At 46.8% G+C, this 22,121-nt stretch overlaps 1 protein-coding gene across 10 annotated transcripts; it reads right to left on the bottom strand.

The window, feature by feature from the left end:
• Window positions 1-5: 5 nt before the first annotated feature.
• LOC310756641 (uncharacterized protein) lies at window positions 6-20,475 on the bottom strand. 10 transcript variants are annotated; one of them, XR_014544957.1, is made up of 10 exons: window positions 19,995-20,475; window positions 19,451-19,536; window positions 19,211-19,340; window positions 16,290-16,403; window positions 12,598-13,284; window positions 8,752-9,809; window positions 8,374-8,691; window positions 6,434-6,658; window positions 3,871-4,050; window positions 6-3,151 (listed from the first exon to the last, which is right to left on the bottom strand). XR_014544957.1 is itself a non-coding variant. In XM_083601112.1 (9 exons), the coding sequence occupies exons 2-9, from the start codon at window positions 19,523-19,525 to the stop codon at window positions 3,138-3,140; spliced, it is 2,034 nt and encodes a 677-aa protein (XP_083457238.1). In that variant the 5' UTR covers window positions 19,526-19,536; window positions 19,995-20,441; the 3' UTR covers window positions 6-3,137. The 10 variants fall into 10 exon arrangements, 8 of the variants coding, with proteins under 8 accessions (XP_083457238.1, XP_083457239.1, XP_083457236.1 ...); XR_014544958.1 differs by having other exon boundaries at window positions 8,752-9,812; window positions 20,069-20,468; XM_083601112.1 differs by lacking the exon at window positions 8,374-8,691 and having other exon boundaries at window positions 9,201-9,809; window positions 19,995-20,441.
• Between the last annotated feature and the right edge of the window lie 1,646 nt (window positions 20,476-22,121).

The raw sequence follows: 22,121 nt of genomic DNA, 5'->3' as shown, positions 1-22,121 counted from the left end.
AAAGACACCGTTCTCAATTTTTATGCATGTTATTCCTTAAAAGTAAGTAACGGGGGAAAGGGAAGTAGAAACATTTTTATTATTATTATTAAAGCAGAAGTAAAACGGAGTTATGCAAAGAAAAAGAAAATCTGATTATCACATTGTCAAATGAATGCCGCTCCTGTCAGCTTGAAAACACAGGTGAGTGCTGTGGTTAAACACACTTTGAAAACTATGGGCCATACTTCTGAGCAGATGTGTATAGTTAACTTCTATTGAAATCAACGGGGCTGAAGTTATTCATATCTAACTTGAAGTCAAGGTGATCTCGATGGGACTAAAGCGAGACGATGCCTGTATGAACTGGGCCCAGTGTTCTTAGGCTGCACGCCTTATTGCTACATTTTGAAGGTCAGCTGTGTTTTTCAAATGATGAGTTGTTCCGGTACGGTTTTTCCCGTACAGGCCAACTCCTTTCCCAATTTTTAAAATAAAATCCTCTTAATGTACTGAGGAATCTTTTTAAGCTTGAAAAGTGAAAAGCAGCAGCTTTGTGTATACGATCCAGAGAAGAAGAAAAAAGATTAGTGCATTTAGGTCCCCGCTGGAAACAAAACAGTTTCACACTTGTGCATCAAGGCTGCACACAACTGCTAGTACCCTCAGTGGTAGAGAGCTTCCTTTGCATGCAGAAGGTCCCAGTTTCACTCCCTGGTATGTCGAAAAGTTAAAAATAATATTAGAATGCAATTTTGAAGAAATCCCCCCCCAATTAGAAACATTGGAGAGCTGCAGCCAATCAGAATAGACAATACTGAGCTAACCAGACCAATGACATCACTTGTGCTTTTATATTCTGTTGGAAGCTGCCCAGAGTGGCCAAGGCAACCCAGTCAGATGGGTGGGGTATAAATAATAATAAAAATTACTACTACTACTGTGGCCTGCTTCTGAAATCAAACAAGGAGGGTATTGAGCCCCATGGCTGGTGGTCTGCACGAGTGCCAATTAAATAATGCTCCATTTATAAATTTAAGACAGCACCACACTACTATATGCAGTCGTGGTTTCCACCCCACAAAGAATACTGGGAACCGTAGTTTCTTAAGGGTGCTGAGAGTTGTTAAGGAGACTCATACAGACACAGTTCCCTGGGAAGAGAGCTGAATTGCTATGGAGCAGCTCCCTGAGAATCAAAGAGGTATCTCTCAAGCTGCTTCTAACGCCATGCCTCTCATGATTCTATCCTGCATTTTACCCTTCTATTCTATTACTGTTTTTTAAATAATAAAAAATGCAGCACTCTGTATGGAAAATTGCCCTACAGTTTAAAATTAAAATTAAGCAACTGGTCACCTCCCTGTGCTGTTTTGAACACCAAAAACTGTCAGATCTGGGCAGGCAGGGCGAAGTCAGTCTTCCAAAACGAAGAGGGCATCGTTAAAAAGGAATTAATAGCAACAATAATAAAAGAATATACGTAACTCTTTACAGTGCAAAGGCTGGGATCCAGAACTGCAGAACTGTACCAACTGACAATCCTGCTGCAAAAAGTCTGTCATCAATTCCAAGTTAATGCAGGATCCAGACCACAGACTCTGAAAAGGCAGCATTTTTTGTGGGCCAGCTTAGAAATGCAGGAAGCCACACATTAAGGGTGGCCTCAATGCTAATCTGAGTAGGACCCACTGAAGTCAACAGACATGACTTAGATGAATTAATTTCAGTGGGTCTTCTCTGGGCAGGACTTACGTAGTTGAATACAGTCCTGACTTATTTATAAACCAGTTCTAAAGCACACACACAGCTAACAATAAAAAACAAAAATCAATAAAATGTTAGCCCCTCATAACTGTCGCTGAGTTATATTATTCAGTGTTAGGGTTTTCCCCCCAATTAAAAATAATAATAATTACACTTTGTCTGCTGCTGCAAAGTACCCTGGGCCCGATACTCACGCCTGCTCATGCACTTTTGAGAGGGTAAATTCACCACAAAGTGATCAATTCTAGTTGGCAAACATTTCTTCTAGAATGTGCCGTGAGGTGGCATCAGAGAATGTCCACTCTGCAGAGAAATTATTGAAAACCAATGGTCCTCCAGCGAGTAGGGATTCTCAGTTCCGGACACATGGGGGAGCACATCCACACAAAAGAAATGTTGACAATTCCACACTCAAAAGGAGAAAAGTCGCATGAAACATGAGTTTACCGTGAAACGTGACTGTGAGACTGTGAGAATCAGGGTTTTGTCTGCAAAAAAGGAGGGGGAAAGGATGATGTGACAAATGTGTCACAGACTTGGAACAAGACTTTATGACCTTGACTGGCTTCCCATAGTAAGGATGTGTACTTTTTGCCCTTAATTAAATCAATATTCTGCAGCAAACGTAACTAAATTCTTTGACCTGGACATGGCATGCAAATGAAAAGTCATTTGCATATTTATATATACATATTTGCCTCATTTGCATAATTGTTTCTGCTTACACCGTTAGTTTTACAGGACACCGAAACCCTGCCTCCTAACCGCTCACAACTCTATTCAGTGCTCTAAATTTTCAGATTCAAAAACTCCATCCTTACAGGCTTAAGAGCTAGAAACCTGAAAAGCCCCCATTTCTCAGGAATGCCGGAACTTGGTGCCCTGGCACCAGCTTGTGTCCTTGTGCAAGTGCAATTGTGAAATGCATATAATCTCAGCCTTAAAAATATCCACACTTGTGAAATCTAAATCACTGACCTCTCTTGTGGGAACATAATGACGACCTTCCCCAGACCGCAGATCATAACATTAGCGTATTCCTGGGTGACAACATAAAACATGCGCATGAATTAACCCATACAAAATAAAATAAAATAAAAGACAAATGTTAATATTTCAGTTAAAGTACCCCACACTTCCCCGCAATCCATACATGTTAGGTATGCAAGTGTCTGGTTAACACTGGAGGAGGGAGCGGGGGGGGGGGAGTTAAGAACACTGCTGTGTCTTCAAGTCTTTCCAAAAGAAATTGTTTGCAAGATGCACTAAACTCCGGGTGTCTCTTTTTGCTGCTGGCAGAACAGTTTACTTGGAGATCCCACCAGTGGACAAATGCAGGCTCTTTCCGCATTCCGACAGTTTCATCATTCAAGGATGAGGTTGGAAGGATTTTATTTTAAACTATCTGTGGAGAAAACAAAGAAAGAAAGAAAGAAAACAGAACTATGACGGGATAAGAAAGGGCAGGTTATCTTTCCCTGGACTTGTACTATCAAAGAGAGAAGTTTCTTTCAGTGCTGCCTCAATGGGAGTTCTGTGGAACCTGGAAACCTGCAATCTGCTTTTGGACTGTTGATCTACAGAAGGGATAAGAGGAGCCTGTGGCCCTACAGATGCTATTAGAATTCATCTCCCACCAGTGCCAGCTAGAATGTGATAGAGCATCCAAGATCAATCTCCAGCACCTTTAGAGAGGGTTGGGAGATATTCCTGCTTAGAATCAAAGAATCATTTAGCTGGAAGGGATCCTAAGGATCATCTAGCCCAACCCCCTAAAGGATCCTTGATAACATGGCCATCAGAAAGTTCTTCCTAATATTTAGTCGGAATTCTCTTTCTTGTAATTTTAATCCATTGATTTGGGTTCCACCAGTCTAGAGTAGCAGAGGGAAAAGCTTGCTCTGTCTCCAATGTGACAGCCGATTCATACATCTGAAGATGGCGATCACCTCACCTCTTGGTCTTCTCTTCTTGAGGCCAAACGTACCCCAAATCCCTCCCCAGCCAGCGCGCCCAAAGGAGCTACAACACGGTGGACCTACAAACCTCTCTCTCTTTTTTGTAAGCTTAAGGGCTAGAAACTTGACAAGGCCAAATTGCTCAGGAGGCCTTTTCCATACTGACCAGATTCATCCCACTCTGCTGTTAGCTGTTCCAAAGACCCATGGCCACTACTATCAGAGACGGCTCGAGACTTCAGGGAAACGTTTCCTTCGGATCTGTCTGGCGACACATCGTTGACTTCTAGCTCAAGGCCTCTTTGCTGGGTCTCCTCCTCTGGGTGTTCAGTTGTCATGCTATCGCCTTGCAAAAATAACGACAGTTATTAATATTATTAGTAACAGTAGCATTCGGCAGAGAAGTCTCGAACAGACCAATCCCCACAGACAAGAGGTACAGTGGTCAGAGTGCTGGACCAGGACCTGGGTCCCCATTCAGCCACGGAGTTCACTGTGCGACCTTTGGAAAGATACCAACCTACCTCGCAGGGTTGTTGTGAGGAGCAGGGAGGCTGACTAGGGTTGCCTGCAACCCCCCCCCCTTTCTGCCAAGCCACATTTTTACATGCCAGGTATAGGGCAGGTTGGGTGTGGCTTGGCCAAAGCGGCCTGGTGGGTCAAATGCAAAGTCCAGAGGGCAGGGCTTCTTTTCAGCCGGAACTTGCCGGAACTCGCCCATTCTGAGAGAAGGAGGGCGAGTTATCGGCTTTCCGCCCCCCCCACCCCCAGAAAAATAGCACTGCCTGTAGGGCCAAATTAAACCCATGGGCTGGAGGTTCCTCTCTCCTGCTGTAATTTTATAGCAGGGGAAGGGGGGACCTCAGGGGTGGGGCCAACTCTGGCCCACTAAACCTCACTATGTGGCCCATGCCACACCCCTCTCTCCAGGCTACACCCCTCACTTGCCCCCGCCCCGAGTATTTTTGCCTGGCTGGATTGTATCCCTGAACCCTCATAATGCCTCTTTGCTTGCCTGAGGGGTGTGCAAAGGTAAAATTGTACTGTGCTAGCCTAATGTACAGAGGCAAAATCTACATTTGTTGCTCCACCCACTTTTGCCTCTGGCCTGGCCTACTTTTAGCATGCGGCCCTCAGGAGGCTGCCCAGAAGGGAATGCGGCCCTCAGGATGGATCAGGTGTCCCACCCTTGTTTTATTGCAAGGCAGCTGGGTGCAGCTCTTCCACCTGGGGTATCCTGTGAGGGAGCTCTCACTCATGTTAAACCCCAGGCTCCAGTCTAAGGTGACTTTCACACCAGACCTGTAAAGCGCCATGAGACCAAGTTAAACCGTCATGGCTTCCCCCAAAGAATTATGCTGAGAGTTGGTAGGAGACACAGCCACCCCGCCATTCACCCCTCACAGGGCTACAATTCCCAGAGGGATTTAACAATCCATCTCTCTTAGACCACTGTAAGCAGATGAAAACTTTAGCAGGATTCTAACACACTTGTAATGTAACAAACACTATGGATAATAATGGACAGATACAAAATATAGATTATATGCAGTTGAAAATGTTGATTATAGGAACCAGGGAGGGGGTGGTGGGAAGTCTTGCGATTCAGATAAATCTCTTTAAACGGATATGTGTTTGGTATTGTTATAACTTTACACTTGTAAAATCAAATAAAAACGATTTCAAAAAAACCCCCAACAATCCACCTCTCTTCACAGAGAGCCAGTGTGGTGTAGTGGTTAAGAGCGGTAGTCTCGTAATCTGGGGAACCGGGTTCGTGTCTCCGCTCCTCCACTTGCAACTGCTGGGTGACCTTGGGCTAGTCACACTTCTCTGACGTCTCTCAGTCTCTCAGCCCCACTCACCTCACAGAGTGTTTGTTGTGGGGGAGGAAGGGAAAGGAGAATGTTAGCCGCTTTGAGACTCATTCGGGTAGTGATAAAGCGGGATATCAAATCCAAACTCTTCTTCTTCTTCTTCACAGGGAAATCTGGGAACTGTTGGGCCCAGTATCCATAACCAACTACAGCTCCCAGAATTCTCTGAGGGAAGCCATGACTGTTTAAAGTGGTATCATGGCACTTCAAATACAGGGTGTGAATGGGGCCTAAAGTAACAACAACTACTACTATTACTACTACTACTACTTTGCATTTGAAGTGCCGCGATAAATAATAATAATAATAATAATAATAATAATAATAATAATAATAATACAGTGGATGCTCGGGTTGCGAACGTGATCCATGCAGGATGCACATTCGCAACCAACAGCATTCACAACCCGCAGTGGCGTGTCTGCGCATGCACGGGTTGCGATTCAGCGCTTCTGCGCATGTGCAAAGCACGATTTAGCGCTTCTGCGCATGTGCGACCGCCGAAACCCAGAAGTAACCCGTTCCGGTACTTCCGGGTTTCGGCGGGTCTGTAACCCGAAATAAACACAACCTGAAGGATCTGTAACCCAAGGTATGACTTTCTTTCTTTCTTTCTTTCTTTCTTTCTTTCTTTCTTTCTTTCTTTCTTTCGTACACTGCCTTTCATCCGTAGATCTCAGGGCAGTTCACAACATAAAATACAATGTAAAAACCCTCACAAAATACATAATAAAAATAAGAACAAAACAAACTAATAATCCCCCCTAAAACACAATACACTTAGAAGGGTATCAGAAAAGACAGTAGGCAAAGGGAACTAGGCAAATCTGAGGGAGCAGAGAGCAAACCTACACGAGTCGCTGGCTCCTGCCCTGTCGTGAGGGGCAGCGAGGCTCCTCGGAGAGTCCACGCCTTCGCCTTCCCCCTCGGACTGCCCTCGCAATGGCTCCGCTGCCCCTTCACCTTCGGAGCCACTTCTGTGACTCTGCCTCCCCTCAGAGCGCTGGGGGCCTTGCACCCATGGCTCTCCTCGAGGTGCCATTCGGGAGATGGAGTCGGGCGCAGAAACCAAATATTCTAGTTGGGAGGAGAAGAAATGAGAGAGCAGTTACATGAGAACAGGAAGGAGTTAGGCTGGTGAAACTTCAGTTGTAGCTCAGTTGGAATGAGACCGGAAACAGGGAATGAGGAACCCTCTGGAAGCACAGAGAGAAAGAGAAGTGTTTGATTTGGGAAAGACAAACTAAAGTACTTCTTCCACACAGCAGCGCGTAGTTAAATCTCAGTCAGATGGGTGGCATCATCATCATCATCACCATCACCATATTACTATTATTAATATTATTATTATACGTATGAATTCGCTCCCACAAGAGGTAGTGATAGCTACCAGCTTTAAAAGAGGACTGGGCAAATTCATGGAGAAGGAGGCTATCAACGGGGATGTTCTATACCCCATGTTGAAGGCAGTTCCCAGGAATCGCTCTCAGGCTTCCCATAAGTATCCGATTCATCACTGTGAGAACAGGATGATGAACCAGGATGGGCTGCTGGTTTGATCCAGCATTTTTCACTACAGCTGAACCCATGAGGGCTTCCCCTAGACACCAGAAGTTTATAATACACACACACACACACACACACACACACACACACACACACACACAGACATATTTAAAGATAGGCTTTACTTAGTTTTTATCAAAGATTTTCTTGTGTCAGTTAATAAATACGTAAATAAATATTGACAATTTCCCTTTTTTACCCAAAAGCTGAGCATAGAATCACAGAACCGTAGAGCTGGAAAGGACCACGAGGGTCACCTAAGTCAGTGTTTCTCAACCTTTTTCTGAACATGGCCCCCCTCTTGTCTTGGTTCCTTCCTGTGGTCCCTTGGGCACAGCCGGGGGTTGAGGGGCAGCTGCCCCCCCCATACATATATGAGATTCTGCCTCCCCCTAAAAAAAATCCTGGCTATGCCCATGGCCCCTCTCCTACTAGTAAAAAGGTAGCTATTTAAATGTTTGTTTGTAAATAGAACATGTTTTATTTATATATTTTTTAATTTATACAAAATACAATTACATAAAATGATGGGAACATAATGAAATATTGCTGAAGCAGAAAAAAATATAATCATAGAGCTGGAAGAGACCCCAAGAGTCATCTTTCTAGTGCAACTCCCTGCAATGTAGGAATCTCAGCTAAAGCATCCATGATAGATGGCCATCTGACTTCTGCTTAGAAACTTGCAAGGAGGGTCCAGAACCTCCTGAGGGAGATCCATCTTCCACGTACTGTAAACATCACTTATTTGACTCCCATTATTTGGCACAGAGGGGAAACTTACAAAAGGCACACAAGGAGTTCTGTATATATGGGGGAATTTTAAAAAAACAAGTGGTCCTAACTGACCTTGTGCAAAAAGCTGTTTTCCTCTGGAGGAACCTTGGCTGTCTAGGTAAAACACTATATCCCCCCACACCCTTACCTAGTAGCAAGGCCCTCTAAACGCAGTGCGGCTTTCTTCTGAGTAGACAGTTATTTCCTAGATGCAAGTCAGCAGCACCAGATGATTCCACTTGGCTGGGGTGGATTTCACCCTGCGCCTTGCAGAGACAGCCCGACGCTGCTGACAGGCCCTGCGCCCCTTGGCAACATCCAAAGGCCCTGATCGACTAGGCGCTGGATTGCACCCTGCAGCGTTAGGCCCAGGCTGCCACCAGGCCCAGCACCGGTGGCAGTTCTGGCTCGCCCACCCCAACCAATTGCTACCCCACCACTGCACTTACCTGACCAGGGGGTTCTGGATCACGGGCTCCACTGGTCAAAATGGGAGCCTCAGCGATTGGCCTCTCCCGCTGGAAAAAACCAGGACTACTCCAAGAAAGGTACCTCGGATTAAGAACTGAATTCATTTTGGAGGTCTGTTCTTAACCTGAAACTGTTCTTAATCTGAGGTACCACTTTAGCTAATGGGGCCTCCTGCTGCTGCCGCACAGTTTCTGTTCTCATCCTGAAGCAAAGTTCTTAACCCGAGGTACAATTTCTGGGTTAGCAGAGTCTGTAACCTGAAGCATCTGTAACCCGAGGTACCACTGTGTATATATCTATATCTATATCTATATCTATATCTATATCTATATCTATCTATCTATCTATCTATCTACACACACACCCCTTCACTTCTCACTTCTCTCTGTGGCCCCCTAGCCTCTTGCTGTGCCCCCCCCCCATTTATGCATTTTTCACCTATGGCCCCCTTGGAATATCCTGGGGGGGCCCCAGGTGGTCAAATGACCCCCGGTTGAGAAACACTGATCTAGTCCCCCCCCACTGCAATACAGGAACCTTTTGTCCAATGTGGGGCTTGACCCTGAGATTAAGAGTCTCGTGCTCTACCAACTGAGCTATCAATCTTCTGGTTGACATTATTATTATTGCCATATAATGTTGCCTGCTGCTATGTTACACATCTGATGAAGAGGCACACTCCCGAACATTTAAATAAAAGAAGATGAACTCGACTGGCCGGTGCGAGCAGAGAGCACGGAGCCAGGATGGGACTTTGGCCTGATCCAGCAGAGGCCTCTCCTCTTTACGGCACCGGCTTCCGCACCTGGGTGGATCTCCTCCTGGTGCTCGGAGAAGGCCGAGCTGTCGTAGAGGCTCTCCCCGCCATCAAAATACTTGTAGGCGTTGTCCCCCGAGTGGACCCTCTGGTGCTTGGTGAGGTACGGTCTCCATCGGAAGCTCTCTCCGCACTGCAGGCACTTGTAAGGCTTCTCCCCGGTGTGGATGCGCAGGTGCTCAGTGAGGGTGGAGCGGCGGTTGAAGCTGCGCCCGCACTTGGGGCACTCGTAGGGCTTCTCCCCCGTGTGGATGCGCAGGTGGGCGTTGAGGTGGGTGCTCTGGAAGAACCTCTTGCCGCACGCCAGGCATTCGAAGGGCTTCTCCCCCGTGTGCGTCCGGTGGTGCTTCACCAGCTCAAATTTGTACTGGAAGGCCTTGCCGCACTCGTGGCAAACATGCTTCTTCTCCACCTGAACGATCTTGATCTGGCTGACGTCCGTGACGTCGTTCCCTTCCACTTCAGTCTTTATAGGCCTCTCGGGCGGCTGGCCTTCCACTTCCGGGTTAAGGCCGGCCCCTCCATGCTGTTCTGCCCCCTCCTCAGAGGCAGCGTGCTGGGGAAAGGCCTCCACATTTGCACTCCCCACGGCGTCATCTTCTGGAGGGCAGAAGAAAAGGCAAGTCAGAGAAATAGAATCCCACGTATGTTTCCATATTTTCAAAGTGTTTGTCTTGAACTTTAAAGCCTTAAATGGCCTCAGCCCTGTATACTTAAAGGTAAAGGGACCCCTGACCAGTCCAGTCCAGTTGCGAATGACTCTGGGGTTGCGGCACTCATCTCGCTTTATTGGCCGAGGGAGCCGGCGTACAGCTTTCGGGTCATGTGGCCAGCATGACTAAGCCGCTTCTGGCGAACCAGAGCAGCACACAGAAACGCCGTTTACCTTCCCGCCAGAGTGGTACCTATTTATCTACTTGCCCTTTGACGTGCTTTCGAACTACTAGGTTGGCAGGAGCAGGGACCGAGCAATGGGAGCTCAGCCCGTCACGGGGATTCGAACCGCTGAGTTTCTGATCGGCAAGTCCTAGGCTCTGTGGTTTAACCCACAGCGCCACCCGTGTCCCCCCCTTAAAGGAGCATATTGGTTCACCCCCATCGTTCAGCCTGGACACTGAGGTCCAGCTCCGAGGGTCTTCTGCTGGTTCCATCACTGCGAGAAGTGAGATTACAGGGAACCAGGCAGAGGGCCTTCTCAGTAGTGGCGTCCACCCTACGGAACACCCTCCCATCAGATGTCAAGGAAACAAACAACTCTGACTTTCAGAGGCATCTGTAGGCAGCCCTGTATAGGGAAGTTCTTGATGTTTGGTGTTTTTATATTTTGCTGGAAGCTGCCCATTGTGTCTGGGGCAACCCAGGCAGATGGGTGGCATATAAATAACATAAAATAGTAGTGGTGGAAGTAATAACTACTACTACTACTACTAGTACTACTACTACTACTAATAATAATAATAAAGTCCTGAAAAGACTCTCCCCACCCCCCACGTTGTCCTAGGACTAAGCTACATTAGTAAAGAAAAAGCTATTTGAATGTGTTATAAATATACAACACCAGATATAGTCTTATAGTTTATAGTCTTAAAAAGCATGGATGCAGGCAGGTTAGAAGAACCAATTTCTGCAAACCCGACATATTGGTCTACCTAGAGCAGAGGTGGAAAACCTCCAGCTTAGGGGTCATCTTATCGTGTTCTTACGACGTTTGGGATACAAAGTGAATAGCACCCACAACCAGGACATTGGAATGATGCCCTATTCTTATGAACTGATTCACAGAATGTAATCTGTCTGAAAGTCCTTTGGAGAGAAGAGGAAGTTTATAAATATTCTAAGCAATAAAAAGTTCAGAGTCTACACCATCTTCCTCTATTGTTCCTTTCTTAACACTGCAGGATTCAGCAATTTGGATGGGCAGCACAATCTCAGTGAATAAACTCAGGACCGTTTCTGCTTATTCAAAGCAGAGCTCGAGTCCAAGACGAATCTAATCCAGCACATTTATCAGAACCCATCAATGCATGACATTTGCACAAATGTTTTAATTTGCATACATCAATTCTGCTCAAGAGTGGGCAGGGAGCACGCAGAAGTGGCCACTGGGACTGCCTATTTTTTCAGAAATTACATTCACGGCACAATGCTGGAAAGAGCAAACAAAACCAAAACCAAAAAACAACCTTCCAGCATGCTGAACATCAGAGCATTTGACTGCAACTCTTACCTTTGAATTGTACTACAGGTGCCCTCCCAGCCATGCAAAGTCAGAGGTTTACCTAGGCAAGCACACACACACTCCTTCTTCCAGGAAAGGAAGTATGTATTTCAGGTCAATCCTTTTTCTCATTGCAATTTCAATCAATTAGAAGAATGTATTATCATACTGCCATAGCCGCTTGGTAGCCCATCAGTTACCACCTTCCACTATCGCCTTTCTGCACAAAAAACACACCCTCCTATAATTTTTAAGATCCCAAATTGGCAAATGACACGACGCATTGCTGGGTGCACTCTGCTGCTGCTGGCCGTTTAATCGCTCGCACTCACAGAATCGCTGAACTGTAGTGTTAGAAGCGGCCCCAATGATCATCTAGCCCAGGGGTCAGAAAACCTTTTCAGCAGGGGGCCGGTCCACTGTCCCTCAGACCTTGTGCGGGGGCCGGACTATATTTTTTGGGGGGAAATGAATGGATTCCTATGCCCCACAAATAACCCAGAGATATATTTTAAGTAAAAGCACACATTCTACTCATGCGGGATGTGGGTGGCACTGTAGTCTAAACCACAGAGCCTAGGGCTTGCCGATCAGAAGGTCAGCGGTTCGAATCCCCGCAACGGGGTGAGCTCCTGTTGTTCGGTCCCAGCTCCTGCCCACCTAGCAGTTTGAAAGCACGTCAAAGTGCAAGTAGATAAATAGGTACCACTCCAGCGGGAAGGTAAACAGTGTTTCCGTGTGCTGCTGTGGTTCACCAGAAGCGGCTTAGTCATGCTGGCCACATGACCCGGAAGCTGTCTGCGGACAAATGCCGGCTCCCTCGGCCTATAGAGCGAGATGAGCGCCACAACCCCAGAGTTCTCCACAACTGGACCTTACGGTCAGGGGTACCTTTACCTTTACCTTTACCACTCATGTAAAAACACAATGATTCCCGGACCATCCGTGGGCCGGATTGAGAAGGCGATTGAGCCACATCCGGCCCCCAGGTCTTAGTTTGCCTACCCGTGATCTAGCCCAAACTCCCTGCAACGTAGGAATCTCAGCTGCAGAATCCGACCCAGCAAAACGAATAAGGGAAACAATTCTGCCGCTGTTCTGTCAACGCATGGGGCTAGACAATGCTACAGTAATTTGAAATATTTGTGTGACAAAAACAGCGCTCACCCGGGTGGCCTCCCTGCTGCTCCTCCGGGGGCGGGCTCTCAAACATGGCTTCCCCGTCACTCAGGCCTTTGTAGACGGCACCGCCCACGTGAACCCTCTGGTGCTTGGTGAGGTATGGTCTCCATCGGAAGCTCTCGCCGCACTGCAGGCACTTGTAAGGCTTCTCCCCGGTGTGGATGCGCAGGTGCTCAGTGAGCGTGGAGCGGCGGTTGAAGCTGCGCCCGCACTTGGGGCACTCGTAGGGCTTCTCCCCCGTGTGGATGCGCCGGTGGGCGCTGAGGTGGGAGCTCTGGATAAAGCGCTTGCCACACGCCAGGCATTCGTAGGGCTTCTCGCCCGTGTGGGTCCTCCAGTGCAGCAGGAACTCGGACTTGCAGTGGAACCACCGGTCGCATTCGGGGCACATCAGCTTCTTGCGCCCCACGTGGAACATGCTGCGCTTCGAACTTGCCGCCCGCAGGTGCCGCGACGGCTCCCGCCACACTGTCCCCGGAGGCATCTCCCATGGCCTCTGCAGCCCGCAGCGGCTCTCCGAGTTCAGGGGGTCGAGCCCCGGAGGAGAGCCCAACAAAGTCCACTGGGGCTCCGCTCGGTCCAAGATTTCTCGTTCGGGAACCTCTTCTTTGATCTCCCGCACGATCACCTCGCTCGCCGGGATGGAGGGAGAATTCAAATAAACGTCGTTCCCTAAGAGGGAGAGAGAAAGTGGTCTGACGGGAGAATGCAAGGCAAAGGCTGGAAAAGTGAGTCTCTGCCTGACTTAAAAAATTGTAGGAGGACCACGAGGATCTTCTCATCCCAGCCCCTGCAATGCAGGAAATCTTTTGCCCAATGTATCTGAAGGAGCATCTCCACCCCCATCGTTCTGCTCGGACACTGAGGTCCAGCACCGAGGGCCTTCTGGAAGTTCCCTAACTGCGAGAAGCCAAGTTACAGGGAACCAGGCAGAGGGCCTTCTCGGTAGTGGCACCTGCCCTGTGGAACGCCCTCCCAGCAGATGTCAAAGAGAAAAACAACTACCAGACTTTTAGAAGACATCTGAAGGCAACTCTGTATTGGGAAGCTTTTAATGGTTAACAGACCACTGTATTAATACTTTGTTGGAAGCCGTCCAGGGTGGCTGGGGAGACCCAGCCAGATGGGCGGGGTATAAATAATAAATTATTATTATTATTATTATTATTATTATTATTATTATTATTATTAATGTGGGGCTCAAACCCACAACCCTGAGATTAAGAGTCTCATGCTCTACCAACTGAGCTATCCCTCTCTGGACTTGCCCACTTCCTAACTACCCTCAGTGCTGTGAGCAGTTCTGCTATATTCATTCATCAGACATTTCAAGCACTCCTGATATACAAATACAGCATGATTACCCACTCTCAAAGGGGTGACCTGTTGTGTCTCTAAATGAGTCCTTTCTCGGCACTTGCTTCCTTTTTAATTGGCCTCTTTAAGCGTGCAACTTGATTTCTCAGCAGAGACACAGCACCTTAAAAGGAGGGTGGCTGTTGCATCTCTGAATGAACAATAATTTCTGGAAGGGTCTCCTAATTAGTGTAAATGGAATTCTTTTGCATATCTACGTTCAGGATGCACATGGAGAGAGAATGTGTGTGTCACTTCCAGTACAGAGGAAGGTGTTGTATCTCTGAATGAGTCCTTGCTCTGATGTTTTTTATTTCAAGCTGTAGAAATACCGCTTTTTCAGTTGCAGGAATGAAACGTGCCTCCAGTTTAGTGTATGTGTGTGTGTGTGTGTGTGAAATGTCCCATTGCTAGCAGAAGTTTGAGAAATCCTGCTCTATCCCCTACACCACACTGCCTCTCTATGCATTAATATATGTATGCAAAATTCTAAATCTCAGGCAATGCATAAAACCTACCCTCAGTCCTTCTTAAGGAAACATGAAGGAATTGTGCCTGGCATGCAAATCAGTGCAACTCCACCTCTTCCCGATTTACATAATCCCCAACTGAGGAGTCTGCTGGGGCAGCTCATGCATTTCAATGGGGTCTGCTTTTCACCTACTGCCCTATTGTCATTTGCATGAAAATTGATGCCAGAACTGCTTTTCCAATTGCATCCATTATAAATCACACTGGTATTCAGAGAGAAGCCTTTTGTATAGTTTCCCCAAGTTGCTCTGGGCACCCTGAAATAACCATTCTAGGCACGCTTTGGGTGGCATCAACTGGAAGCCTCAGAGGCCCAGTTGTGTTTTTCCACCCCTTTTTGTGAAGGTGGCTTCCCCCCCCCCTTAGGAAACTGTAAGGCGAAACTACCAACAAGCCTGCTGTTTTGGGGAGTGGGGCCATAAAAAAACAACAACAACCCAAGGCATGCACATACACTTCTATTCCCCAAACTCCCAAAACCGGCCCAACCATTAGGGAGAGTGAGGCAGTCACCCCAGGCAGCTGATTTTGGGTGCCCTGACAAAGTTAATATTGTAAAGCAGAAGAAGGGGCACTTGCGGGGTTTTCTGCTTTAGCTGCCAATATATGGCTTGACCAGCCACACACCTTGTCCAAGGGTAGCTGGGAAGAAAATTGCTATTTTTGCCTCAGGCAGCAAAATGTGTTTGGCTGGCCCTGTCAGGACCCCTTTTTTGAAGGTTGTAACCAACCCCAGGCAGGGACCTGTTTTATCCTCCTACAAGTACTAACTTAGTACTACTACTGCTACTACTGGAATTAGTACTACCAGCATAAAGAGGCCATAACTATACATTTTACACTACTACTGGCAATATATTACTATTATCATTACTAATACTACTAATATTTGTAGTAACAGTGGTTCCAACATAATGAAAGCAAAACTACTCAAGAGAGGGGCCTACATTTTATACTAAAATTGTTACTACTACTAATACACATAGTAGAAGTTCCAGCACAATGAAAGCAGAACTACTCTTTTAGAGTAGGAGCCTACTTTTTATAATACTACTACTAGTAATAATAATAATAATAATAATGCTAAAGTGGAACCTCGGTTTTCGAGCATCTAGGAAGCAGAATGTCTTGGCTTTCGAACACTGAAAACTCGGAAGTAATTGCTTCTGTTTTCGAACATGCCTCAGAAGTCAAACGGCTTCTGAGGCGCATTTCTCCATTTTCTCAATGGATTCTGCAGACCGTCCATTGAGCCTCGGTTGTCAAACGTTTCAGAAGTCGAATGGTCTTCGGGAACGGACTACGTTCGAAAACCAAGGTACCACTGTAATATTAGTAGTGGTAGTTCCAGTGGTAGTTAGGCACTCTTCAAGGCAGGTGCCTAAATTTTATACTACTGGTAGTAGTAATATGCTACTATTGCTACTGCTACTACTCATAGCAGTAGTAGTTCCAGCACAATGAGGGCAGAACTACATGCTCCCACATGCTTCCAACAATCTGTTCCCTCTAGTGCGGGCTTCATCCACTCATGCCCTATCCCTAAACAGCTTCTTTACCTTGACATACTTATTCCCGATATCACTGTATACCTGAATCCGATACCCCACCATTTTGGTAACAATACCAGGACTGAGACAGGCAGAGAGGCGTTATGCTCCCGGTATTCCATGAAGGAAATACTATTTGTCACCCGCATTGTCATATTTCAGCTGGAAGCACCCAAAGACAAGGCCCTCCTCATGGAAAGGGCATCCATTTGCAATGCCGCTGGGAACCTCCCCTCTCACCTTGGCAGGCACCGATGGAGACCTTTCTGTCCTCCGCAGCGTGGGGGTTGGAGATCCATGGCTCTTGCCCTCGTTCCAGCCGGGAGATCAACTCGGGTTTAGGAATTGGAACGGCTCCATCGTCCAAAAAAAAAGAGGGGGAGGGGGAAATTAAAAGCTCCCATTAAATGGATGTCAGGTTGCAACCACTAGGAACATTGGCACATTTTGTTTCGTTTGACGAGTTTTGCTCAGTTTTTACTGCAGGAAAACACTAACAAGAACATGACGCAGAAGAGCAAGGCTGGATCAAAGGGTCTCAGCTGGTTGCAATGCCAACTCTGGCTAGCTGTGCCAAGGCACTCTTTTTTACAAACAAACAAACAAACAAAAGTACTTGAATGCCTGATGGAAACGCGGTTTGGCTGCACCAGACTAGCAACAAAAATACTGGGGAGAGACTTCCGGGTTGGCGCCATCGCCGAATGGCGGACTCCCTCCGAGCTCCGGAGGGAGCTGGCTCGGCAGGGGCTGGGTTTTACCGCACCGGCGATGCGGGGACCCTTAGAAACCACGGCCACGGGGGCCGTGGACTTGGAGACTCGGCTAGCACCGCTAGCGCCCTCCCGACTCGTGAAGGAGCCTTTTTAAAGGCTACGGATCGGGTGCCGGGGAGAAGCGTGGTGCTTTGAGTCCTCTGCCATCCCTGCCGAGCGAAGCCGCATGCCATCCGGCGGAGAGCGCTGACTTCTTCCATTGAGAATTTGGACTTTTAACAACAACCCGTGAGTAAATTGGAAATCGGGTTTAAAAGAAGAAAAATTTTTTGGATTTGAGACGAGCGGGGGGGGATCTAAAAAGGAAGTCAGTCCCCCTCCCTATTGTAGACATTTTAAAACAAGGATTGGGAAGCCAAGGCCCAAAAAGAACGGTATCTTTGCTAAAATCAAGAATTCCATGATGGGGAAGTACAAGAATTGTGCTGGAGGAAGAATTGAAGGAGAAGGAAAATGCACCCCCCTCCCTGGGAACCGGGGCGATTGAGGAGTGAGCCTGGTGAAAAGAGCCGGTGATTTTGACAGCTGTCAAAGTAGCTGTCAAAGTCGGAATTTTAAAGAGGATTTTATTACAAGGACCTTGCTGGTCAAATTTGTTACAACTTGATATAATTTGTTAAGACTTGAATACAAAATGGCGAAAATACGGAGAACAATCGGATTTTTGGAAACAAAGCTACAACAACCCCCCTAGAGGAGCTTCGGGACATTACAAAGATGGGCGTAAGCCGGGAAAAATACAACACTTCGGAATTTCACAGAACTGGTTATCTCCTGGGAAAGCTGCAAAACTGAAACTGAATCTCGTCTACAGGGTGTTTAGACTAAAAGGAGACAACAGAATACTTTACTGAAGAAGGAAGGGACTGAACGCAAGTTTTTGTTCCTGAATAACAACAACCCATGTAGAGTTACTAAACTTCTGAATAAGAAAGTTTTAGCAGCGGAACAAGAGGAAGCTGGACTATAACCTTGAAAGAACAATGGGGGGAATTTTATAATTTGACATTTTTAAAGATTTAGGAATTAATTTTTAAAAAGTAATCCTAAAAATGGGAAATAATTCTGCAAGGAGTTGGGGGAAAAATGGGATTGATGGACTTAAGACTTCCAGGCTGGAAACATAGATTGGAGGATAAGGGAAATTAAACCGGGGAAGGGGAGGGAGAATTAGAATCCAAAGGCTTGCAACTATTTTCTGAATTGGTTTTCTTTTTTCTAATATATTTCTTATTTTTTTATACTTTTATTCTGTGTGCTTTTACTTTAATGGGAAAAAAGGGGGACATTGTGGAAAGAAAAGGGGGTGGGCTATGGGGAGAGATCTTTTGCTTTTTTTTTTATCAAGGGTGTTGCATAAGGTTTGTATAAATTTAAATTTGAACAATGGGGTATATAAATTGTGCTTTAAATCAGAAACAGAACTTGTGGAAACAACAATATGAAAGGGGAATACGGTAGGGGTGGGGGAAGGGGGGAGTCCCAGAAAGTGGATGTTTGAAAATAAGGTTCTGAATGTATCTTCATAATTTCTTTTCTTCTCTTTCTGTATTTTGGAAACTTCAATAAATATTATTTAAAAAAAAAAAAAAAAAAAAAAATACTGGGGAGAATCAGAGACTCAGACCCTTCTCCTTAATGTACTAGTTATTTGTTTTTAACTGCATGGAGGAGCATTTAATCAAGGTCAAGTCTCCCCACTCCTCTGCTAGCTGCAGCCTGACACAGGATTACAGACCCAACACATCTGGTGTGTTGCAAGAACTGGAAGCGCCTTTCCAAAAGCACGCTTCTTCTGGCATTTATGAAAATTATTTCAAAACGTTTGTATTTTGAAAAAGCAAGATTGGAAACCGTAACCAGCACTGCATGGGGAGTTGGGGGGGGAGAGAACCTTTCCGATGAACCAAGGCTGTGAGCATTGAAGATTTAGGATTGAATTAGATGTAACCCAAGTTCTTGCCAAGGGTGTGACATTGCAAGGTCTCAAGACAGAGGTGTCCTAGACGCAAGCAGAAATAAAGCGGGAACCTTCCATGTGCAAAGTGTATGCTGAGCTAATGGCACACTCGGCTAAGAACAGAGGAGGAGCTCTCTTACACTATGCTGGAGCAATGTAAGATTAGAACATAGCTGTCAACTTTTCCCTTTTCTTGCGAGGAATCCTATTCGGAATAAGGGAATTTCCCTTAAAAAAAGGGAAACATTGACAGCTATGGATTAGAACCAAAATGGGGCTACGAAGAATTAAGAGGGGGGAGGGGTGATTACACACTTGGGAGAAACCCAAGGTCTGCTGAAGTACAATAAAAAACTAAGGGAGAATCCTTCCCCCAAAAAATAGCCCAATAAGGAGCACTTCCTGGTGCAACTGCAGTTCCTTACCCAAGGATGCCACATTCTCATAATTCTCTTGCATGACATCCCAGTAAAGGTCCCTTTGCTCTGCGTCCAGGAGAGCCCATTCCTCCTCTGTGAAATACACGGCCACTTCTTCGAAGGAGAATGGCGGTGCCTGTAAGAAACAGAAAATAAAAGGTGTGTTGGATCTTTCTTTTTTATATGTTTAAACTACGAAAGTGTTATTGTGTCCCACCACACACACACCCCAATTCCATTCTCTACCTGTACTGGCTCCGTGGCAACCATCTCTCTTCCCCCAGGAGGAGGAAATGTTCCAAAGACAAACACACACATCATTTTGCCAAAATCTGTTAGGGAGAAAAGGGGGATGTCAGAAGGGGTGGCTTGGCTCCGACAGCCACCCGCCAGGGATTCCTTTAGTTGTGATTCATGCCTTGCAGCAGATTGGACCAGAAGACCCTTGCAACGCTATAATTCCCCCCCCCCCCCGCCTTTACTACTGCAACCATTTTTTGTTTTAAAAAAGGAACACTAACAGGGTTTTGCTTTCAGCCCCAACCCGCATACTCAGCCCTCTCCAAATATTCTAAACTCAGCATCTTTTACATTTCCTTTCCCCCACCCACCTTATTTCACTGCACCAAACTTATCATTTTCTGGAAGGCCACAAGGGGGAAAGAACCCTTCACATGATTTTAGAAAGGAATCGCGCCCGTGTTTCCCTACATGACAGGCGCGCAAACTTTTCCTCCGGCCGCCTGCTCTTCCCCCCATCCTCCAAATCCGTTTCTCCAGCCTCACATACCCGGGACGGTCGCCTTTTGCAGGCTGGCTCTCTCTCCTGCTGCAGACGCATTAAACTAGGCTTGGGGCCAGTACCTGCGGGGCTCCGTCGCCTTTTGCAAGGAGGGGAGAGGAAGGGAAAAGAGAAGGGAGGAACTGCCGCGGGAGAATCCCGCCCGCGCTGCCCGCTCCCCCTTTGCGCAAGCGGCCTCTCCGGAGCGCGCTCCTCCCGGGGACTCGGCCGGCCTCCCTCCGTCTAGGCGGGCTGCAGCCCCGGCGCCCGGGAGCCCCAGCTCTCCATCTCCATAGACGCCGCTGACCGGATCTCGCCGCGGCTGCTCCAGGAAGCTCTGCCCACCGCCGCCGAGGCGCCCGGCGGAGACGCGAAGAGGGAAGAGCGGAGCCTCGGCGAGGCGCCGGAGCAGAGCCGCCTGGCGGTGGGACGCGCGCACGGGAAGGCGCCGGAGAGACCTCGCATCGCACGGCTGCCTGCGCCTGGGAGAGCAAGCGGGAGATCGGCAGAGAAGTGTTGCAGTGCAGGGAGGGTGCCGCTGCTCAGGGTTGCAGCCAGCCATAACCTTTTTTCAAGATACTCCATTGCATACCCCTTTCTCCCCAGTTTCCTGTTTCCGCACAATCTGCTTTCTGATAATGCTCCTGTTATCATGGGCACCTGCAACAAAATGTTGCAGCGTGAAACGATCCCCGTTCAGCAGGCACTGCATTTCATTCCCGCCCAACTGGGTTTCTGTCCTCCCTCCACAATAGTCACCATTTTGTGACTACTTGCCCTCCCCGACCCACACCTTTTTTTTTAAAAAAAGGAATATATATTGTTACTCGTCAGTTTGTGGGTGATGCAAAACGCTGGGTTTTCGCTGCAAAACTAGTCGTTGCTGGTTTGAAGTGACCTGGATACTGTTGGATTTTGGGATGTCAACTTCGAACCCCGTGTTTCAGTTACTGGGAGTGGCCTCTGAGACCATATACTTCTTCTTCTTATTTGGCGATCATTCATAGCTGAGTAAGATTGTCTTTCATAATCAAGGTTTTAACATTGAGTCCGTAAGTGACTGTGGAGGCCAATTCTGGATCCACACGTCCTTCCACAGTGGGGACATTGGTTTCCAGGCGGGAGTTGATCACAGTGTGGATTTGCCAAGCGTGCCTTCCTCTTAGCACATTTCTCCTAAGTTTTAGTGTCTTCAAAGCCCATGACACCTTTGGTAAAGGCTGTTCTCCAATTGGAGAACTCGCAGGCAAGTGCTTCCCAATTGTCAGTGTTTATACTACATTTTTAAAAATTTGCCTTGAAACAGTCTTTAAACCTCTTTTGTTGACCACCAGCATTATGCTTTCCATTTTTAAGTTCGAAATAGAGTAGTTGCTTCGGAAGACGATAATCAGGCATCTGCAGAACATGACCAGTCCAACAAAGTTGATGTTGAAGAATCATTGCTTCAACACTGGTTACCTTTGCTTCTTCCATTACACTGGTATTAGTTCACCTGTCTTCCCAAGTGATGTGTAATTTTTTTTCGGAGACACCATTGATGGAATCTTTCAAGGAGCTGGGGATGGTGTTTATAAGTGATCCATGTTTCACAAGCATACAGTAAGGTTGGTAGGACAATAGCTTTGTATACAAGCATTTTGGTTTCCCTGCAAATGTCCTGGTCCTCCAACACTCTGCACTTCAATTGGGAGAAAGCCACACTTGCAGAGCTCAGGTGATGCTGGATTTTGGCATCAATGTTGGCCCTTGTGGAAAGATAACTCCCCAGGTAGGGGAAGTGATTGACATTTTCCAACGTTACACCATTGAGTTGGATTTGTGGTGCTGCAGAGGGGTTATTTTGTACTTGTTGGTGCAGCACTTTGGGTTTTTGTTGAGCAATAGGCCAAGCTTTTTGTAAGCTTCTGTGAAGATATTTAGGATGGTTTGGAGGTCATCCTCTGAGCGTGCACACACTACGTTGTCATCAGCATACTGAAGCTCTAGGATGGAAGTTACAGTAAGCTTGCTCTTTGCTTTCAGCCTACTCATATTAAAGAGCTTTCCATCTGTTCAATATATGATTTCTACTCTGGTGGGGAGTTTCCCTTCGACAAAGTGTAGGATCATGGCAATGAAAATAATGAATAGAAT

Source organism: Podarcis filfolensis (assembly GCF_964270895.1).
Source record: "Podarcis filfolensis genome assembly, chromosome: 2".
Classification (NCBI taxonomy): Eukaryota; Metazoa; Chordata; class Lepidosauria; order Squamata; family Lacertidae; genus Podarcis; species Podarcis filfolensis.
This window is presented reverse-complemented; position numbering and strand designations above follow the sequence as displayed.